The 7,859-nt window shown below is 39.1% G+C and overlaps 1 protein-coding gene across 1 annotated transcript; it reads left to right on the forward strand.

Moving 5' to 3' along the window:
* Positions 1–418: 418 nt before the first annotated feature.
* Positions 419–7,537, forward strand: LOC120225797 (killer cell lectin-like receptor subfamily F member 1; the record flags this gene model as incomplete). Its single annotated transcript, XM_039223982.1, has 3 exons — positions 419–588; positions 5,979–6,091; positions 6,907–7,537. Coding segments are annotated over 3 exons (398 nt in total), but the record flags the coding sequence as incomplete, so codon positions are not given.
* Between the last annotated feature and the right edge of the window lie 322 nt (positions 7,538–7,859).

A 7,859-nucleotide genomic window follows, 5' to 3' on the forward strand; every position in this document is an offset into this window, starting at 1 on the left:
TGCATCCGTATTCATCAAGGATATTGGCCTATAGTTCTTTTTTTTTGCTGGATCTGTGTCTGGCTTGGGAATCAGAGTGATGCTGGCTTCATAAAATGAGTCCGGGAGTTTTCCTTCGATTTCTATTTTTTGGAATAGCTTGAGAAGAATTCGGATTAATTCTGTTTTAAATGTCTGGTAGAATTCCCCTGGGAAGCCATCAGGTCCAGGGCTCTTATTTGTTGGGAGATTTTTGATAACTGATTCGATTTCTTCACTAGTTATGGGTCTGTTCAGGTTTTCTATATCTTCCTGAGAAAAGCACATACGTTTGTCAAAGAAAACTTTAGACCATAATTTAACAAATTTTGTAGCTTGTATACGGTATTAGGGACATAGTTCTATGTTTCTTTTAATTGCTTATCCTTTTCCCTTCCAGTTTCTTTGAACTCTTCTACTGCTCATAAATCATGCCCTTCGAAAGACTGGAAGCTACATGGGGGGAAGTGTTACTGGGTTGCTGAAAAGAATAAATCTTGGCATGAAAGTAAAGATGACTGTGCCGTGAAAAATTCACATCTCATGGTGATTCGAGACTTCATTGATATGGTGAGATATTAAACTTAGAGATTATAGTATTCTTCACACTTTTCATTGTAGTCATTGTGCTACATATTTGAAAATTTCTATGAAAATAATTTTAAGCCTCATTCCTATTAACTACATAAATGTTGGTTGAATGAATTTTTTAACTACATGTTTATTTTTAAGCTTTTGGGGGGGCAGCTATGGATTGGAAGAATTAATCTGATACTGTACACCTCACTTCTCCACAAGGAACCCCCGCTGCTTACTAGATTCCATTTTTAAATGTAAGACGGTAAATATCTTCCCTCATCTTTCATGTTTATTGCAATAGTCACAAAGGCTACTGTCAGGTATCATGGCAGCTAAACTCAAGATGATGTTGAGAGATGGGGCACATGGGAGGCTCAGTCAGTTAAGCATCCAACTTCGGCTCAGGTCATGATCTCATGGTTCGTGGGTTCAAGCCCCGCATCGGGCTCTGTGTTGACAGCTCAGAGTCTAGAGCCAGTTTCAGATTCTGTGTCTCCCTTTCTCTCTGCTCCTCCCCAACTCGTACTTTGTCTCTCTCTGTCTCAAAAATAAATAAAATAAATTTTAAAAGAATTTTAAAAAGATTATGTTGAGATAAAGGAAATACAGAATAGCCCTCATTAAGCACATTCTTCTTGAGCAGAAGATTTCTCTAACTGGTTTAATTTATACTGAAGTTTTGCTACATGAATATTGGACACTAAACCTTTAATTAATAAGGCCAATATAGATGTTGATTAGTATGCATCAAAGAAGGGTACTCTGCATAAGGATTGGTATATTGGAATGAGAAGTTATGTCAAAGATTTCGTTTCAGAAAACCCACCAGCAGCACTTTACAAGCCTGACTGAATAATAGACATCTGGGGGGACAGCACAGTTGTTGAAATTTCTGAAGAGGAAAAGAAAATCTCTTCTGAGTCTCACAAGAATCCATCACAAGAAAAATAAATAAATAAAAATAAGTGAGCTATCTTCTCACTGTAAGCAGTGAAACACCAAATCTCAGACTGTAAGACTGTCTATCAGATGCAGTTCAAATGGACTCAAATATGAGCTGAACCCAGGATAGATTAAGAACTGTTTTCTTCTCGTCAATGTTAATTTTAAGACAAGAATGGGGAAGTGGGTATCAGCTGGAAAGCTTCTCATAAGAATCTTATGGAAGGGATATATAATAAATCACTGCATGAAGAAATTATGCAATGAAATATTTCACTAAGAACCTCATCTCTTTCCTGCTCACTATCGAAGGGAAGGATGTTGAAATGCAGGAAAGACATGTCTTCTAGGCAATCAATAAACCAGATTTGGGAGACCAGTAAACTGAGACAATATATTTTAATAGAAAATTTCTTCCTACAGCTTAGACTGCACCCCTTCACATTATCCCTAATCAACTGCATGGACCAGGTGTAATTGTTCTATTTCATGGATAAATAAGAATCTAATAGGAAGCAGCATAGGATTTATACATAAATATTTCTGTCTCCAAATTTCTCCAAAGAAGGCAAGTAAAAGTCAGATAGGATATATATTACAGAAAAATAATTACTCCAAGAAACAGAAAGTACTTTTTCTAACAAGTACTTTTCTAGCTTTCAAATAAGTTAAGAATAAAGTGGGGGGGGGAAGGAGAATTATATGGCCATCTAGAAAACCTATGTGTCATTATATAGCAAAGAAAAAAGAAAGAAAAAAAGAGTAGAAAGAAGAAGGAGAAGAAGGAAGGACAAGGGGAGGAATAAGGAGAAAATGAGAAAAAGAAGAATTTAAAAAAACAACAACAAAATAGCAAAGAGATTTATAGCTTTCATTCCAAGATGCAAAAATAAACATTGATTCATTTCTGAGACAGAGAGAGACAGAACATGAGGGGGAGAGTTGCAGAGAGAGAAAGAAAGAGAAAGAGAGAGAGACAGAATCTGAAGCAGGCTCCAGCCTCTGAGCTGTCAGCACAGAGCCCGATGCGGGGCTCCAACCCACAGACTGTGAGATTATGACCTGAGCTGAAGTCAGATGCTTAACTGATTGAGCCACCCAGGCGCCCCCAAGATGCAGAGATCTTAAAGAACTGTTACTACAAATTTTACAGTAAGAAATAGCCAAGTTAACTATAAGTTGCCAACTTGTTTCAAATCCATTGGAACGTTAGAGTGCAGAGTCAAAATCTCTGTTGAAACAGTTTTGTGCGAGCGAGAAGACACAACCTCCCTCACTGGAAGGCTGTTTTTCTGTCAACACCACTGGATCTCAAAGAAAAGATTGGAAAGAGGGGCACCGGGTGTCTGGCTCAGGTCATGATCTCGCAGTTTGTGAGTTCAAGCCCAGTGACCAGCTGTGTCCTGACAGCTTGGAGCCTGGAGCATGTTTTGGATTCTGTGCCTCCATCTCTCCCTGCCCCTTCCCAACTCTCTCTCTCTCTCTCAAAAATAAACATTATAAAAAAGAAAAAAAAATTGTAAAGAACCGTAAGAAAGTGTCTGCTGTGGCACAGACCCGGGAGAAGAAAAGAACAATGATGCAGAAGTGGCAAGAAATTTCACTTCAATCCTTGCCCCCCGTCTGCTACCTGTGCTATGGATCAAAAGCCTTCATGCATGTGGTGGTGACGAGGACACCTGCCCTTAGGGTGCTGGTCAAACACCGGTGCAGGTGAGAAAGAGGACTGGGGACCAAAAATACTCCTGTGGGAGAGGCGAGAAAACACCTGGGACCGTGGCTACATTCGGGGAGATGGGCAGCAGAACAGAGAAAGCCACACAGAGAAGATCCGGGGGTAAGTTCCTGCCTAAGACTGAGATATAGTCAGAACAAGAAAGATCGTCCCTTCTGCTGCCTTTTACTACCAAGCTAACAAGTTTCAAATAGGAGGTCAAGGAGTGAGAGGGACGAAGGAGGAAGAAGAATGCGCAAAGAGATCTTCTTAAGGCAAGGTGCAAAGGGAAACTTCAATGCTCAGGTCAAGGAGACATTTCTCAGGCAAACAGACAAACCAAAACTACTAAACACAAGATACCAGGACAGGAATTGGAAACTTGCGGTGCCTTGAGACTGACCAGAGCAGCAACAAATCACAAACCCACCCTCCTAACGATTAACTTCAACCCCACATTAAAGACCTACGACAAACTGGTAACGTAATTTCGTTACTACGCACAAAATCGCTATGTTGGACAGCTTCAAACAATTGAGCATGAGGTATATAAAAGGACCAAAAGAAATAAGACACTTGCAGAAGGAATACTGCAAAATGATAAATGAGTTGCTGGGGCAGCCATGACCAAGTACCAACACATTTAATTACTTAAAAGCAAGAGAAATGAATTTCTTGCAGTTCTGAAGGCTGTGAGTCCCAAGATCAAAGTATTGGCCAATGCCTCTCTCCACGACTTTCAGAAGGCCACCTTCTTACTGTGTCCTCACATGGTCTTTCCTCAGTGTGGGTGCATCTGTGTCTATTCATGTGTCCAAATTTTTCTTCTTATAAGGACACCAGCCAGATTGAATTAAGACCCATGCCAATAACCCGAGTTTAGCTTAGTCAGCTCTTTAAAGGCTCTGACTTTAAATGCAGTCATATTTTGAAGTACTGGGTGTGAGGGCTTCAAGCTAGGAATTTTGGAGACACACAATTCAGTCCCTAATATTTCACCCTCTTGCCCCTGAATCCCATAACAGGAGTCAATTATTTATATATGCACATATGCAGCAAGGTAAATGCTGATGAAACTAAAAGGAGAAATGGGGAAATCCACAAATACAGTTGGAGTTATCAATGCTCCACTTTGTTTTTTATTTATTTATTTATTTATTTATTTATTTATTTCTAGGAGAGAGAGAGAGACAGCGTGAGCAGGGGAGGGTCAGAGAGAGAGAGGGAGTCACAGACGGAAACAGGCTCCAGGTTCTGAGCCGGCAGTCAGCACAGAGCCCGACGCGGGGCTCGAACCCACGAACCGCGAGATCATGACCTAAGCGAAAGTCGGACGCTTAACCGACTAAGCCACCCAGGCGCCCCATCAATGCTCCACTTTGAATAACTGAAAAAATAAGTCCAAGAGATAAACAAAAAAACCCAAACAAACCATAAAGCAAAATTAGTTAATATGGTATAGAATTGGCAAAAGACAGATAGACTGGTAAAACGGAACAGAGATACCAGAAGCAGACCTACAAAAATTAAGTCACCTGATTTTTTCTACCATAGTGCAAAGATTATTCACTGGAAAAGCACTACACCCTCTTGAACGCGTGCATAATGACTATTTACTTTCTTACAAACAGTTATGACATTTAGCACATGAGTTTAGCTGCATGTGACTGAGAACCGCTGTAGCTTAAACAAGGTTTATTTATTGAATCTAAAACAATTTCAAGTATAAGATGTAACTTTGGTACACTTAAAAGTGTTAGGACAGTTAAAAAGCAAAAACAAAGCCCCAGTTAAACTACTATAAGCCACAGATTGTCTGATGTTTTCAATGGTGAAGTGTTAAAATAGGGGGGGAAATCTGTCTATTCTATATGGAATAGGTTATGTCATTCACATTTTAGTCTATACAGCTATGGATTCCTGGTCTCATCTGTAGGGTGCTGTCTGTGTGATTTACCACCATGTCCGCATTCTGGTCATCAGAAAAGAAGGAAATAATGAACGGAGGGATGTAGCCCTACCTTTTAAATGCTTGATTAGAATTTCAATATCACTTCCATTCTGTTCCATTAGCCAGAAATTAGGTCAGTCACATTGCCACGCTTAGCCAAAAGGAGCCTGGGAAATGTATCTTTAATATGTCTGGCCACAGATATGGCTCAGGGGGTTTATTACTATAGACTAAGATATTAAACTATGAAAGTACGTACCATGTCAACTCAGGTATTGCTTTCTTTCTTCCCTGTACATCTTCTTGCTTCTATATATTATTTCATACTTGTAGTTAATTATAAGCACTAACATTTACGTAATGGGAATTTGTTATGTGCCAAGCAGTGTATAATAATGTTATTTAATCACAAAATAGTAGTCACTCTTTTATATAGATACTAGTATAATCTGAGCTTCAGAGATTGGCGAAAACACAAGTAAAAAGATTCACTAACTGTCCTAAGATGCATAGTAATCAATCGTAGGGCCAGGACTCAAATTTGGAAGTTTGACTTCACGGTCAGGATATCCTGCCACCACACACCCTTCACGGCATTGTGGTGCTGTACTTCATCCCTCCACTCGAAGCTGTTAGAAAAATGTGAAGCATGTCTTACCTCTTCTATCTCTGCTTCTAGTGCAGGACCAAGCGCCCAGAAGGTCCTCTTGAGATACTAATTTTTTGTATCTATAAGAATCAGTTGTTTCATAGAACATTTCCTCTTCTCTTCAGAGTTTCCTATGGAAGCACCTGAATGTTAAAGTGTTTTACTGGATTGGCTTGACTATTCCACCCGGAAGGGAATCATGGATCTGGATAGACAACAGCTCTTTTGACTCCCATCTGTGAGTTTATTGTATTTTAGCTTTTTTTGTGATTTTAATCTCATCCTCTATGACAAGAAAGAGTTGTCTGATGCTGTCAGGCTTGACCTGAGGAAACAAGTATAATTTTCCTAACTGATTCATATGATCTGACAAATATTCGTATAAAATGGTCTACTCAGAACGTTGAGGAAAAAAAAAAGAAATCTCACTCCACCCAATCAGAAGATGTAAGGATGTGAAACAGGACTTGCCAATAGCATCCTTTTATTTTATTAAAGAGGCAAATTGACAAGTGTAAAATCTCTTATAAGAGCACAAGTTTAGGGGCACCTCAGTGGCTCAGCTGGTTGGTTGAACATCTGGCTCTTGATTTAGCTCAGGTCATGATCCCAGGGTTGTGGTATTGAGCCTCATCTGGGGCTCCTCGCTGAGCATGTAGCTTGCTTAGCATTTTCTTTTATTCTCCCTCTGCCCCTCTCCCCTACTCAAAAAATCTCTCTCAAAAAAAAAAAAAAAAAAAAAAAAACAAACAAACCCAGACCACAAGTATAGTTTGCCAAATATAAATATCTGCTTTTTTCAACTATTTTTAAATGAACAAAACCAGAAGTGTCATTTTAGCATCATCCATATACATCCTTGACTAATAATCCTTAACTATTAACTTCTCTTGCAAAATAAAACTGAGGGTGGGAAGAATTACCTTACCCATCATATCCTGGATTCTTTAAATACTCATGTTTTTATGTAAAAATTTAGAAAATATTTTCTGAAGTTCTCTTTAGTTGCTGGACATATGCTGATATAAAGATAGCCATTTTCTTTCTTTATAGGTTTTCAATAGAAGAAAAACTGCGGACTCGGAGCATGAAATGTGCCCAGGTGTCTCAAATTAAGATAGCTGAACAAAAGTGTGCAAAAGTTAATCCGTGGATTTGTCAACTGTAATCCATACTGAAGAAAATCAGTCTCCATTTCTCTGACTCAAAGATGCCACATGAAGTTTGAATATCAAAATTCAGAAGGCCATGTGTGTCCCAAAAGGATGGGTGTGTGTGTGTGTGTGTGTGTGTGTGTGTGTGTGTGTTCATTTGTGTGGAGATAGTACTATTTCTCAGAGATGTAGGAAGGCTAATAGAGAAAATGAAATGTTATATAGTGGGAAGATAGAATGAATATATTTTTTCATCAGAATTATCAGTTATTCAATCACCATTCTCATTTTGCCTGTAGTTTTGAAACTTCGGCCTTTATTTTCTCTACATCTTCCCTCTTACCTAACTGCTTATATTCTTACTAAGAAATTCATAGCACATTTATGCCTCTAATCCAGACTTTTCCCTGATCACCAGACCCATATACCATAGTGCTTATATAACATATCAAATTGGGACACCTAGGCCGCTCATTTGGTTGAGCACCTGATTCTTGATTTAAGTTCAGGTCATTACCTCACAGTCATGAGATCGAGCCCCAAATCGTGCTCTGCGCTAGGTGTGGAGCCTGCTTAAGATTCTAGCTCTCCTTCCCCTGTTCCTCTCCTGCTTACAAGCAAGCGCACACATACCCTCTCTACTATATCAAAGAAAGTTGATTAATAAACATATGAAACATTTTTAACATATGAAACATTAACATATGAAATCTAAAATCTCAAGGGCATTGCAAACTCAACATATAAAAATAGTTCATTCATTTTCCTCATGAAAGGAAGCGTCCTCCACCACTCAGTGGCCCAGCCAATGGCACCCCACACAAGACAAGACAGTCACAACTTAGAAACTAA

This window comes from Hyaena hyaena, unplaced genomic scaffold (assembly GCF_003009895.1).
Source record: "Hyaena hyaena isolate Hyena2069 unplaced genomic scaffold, ASM300989v1 scaffold_1516, whole genome shotgun sequence".
Lineage (NCBI taxonomy): Eukaryota > Metazoa > Chordata > Mammalia > Carnivora > Hyaenidae > Hyaena > Hyaena hyaena.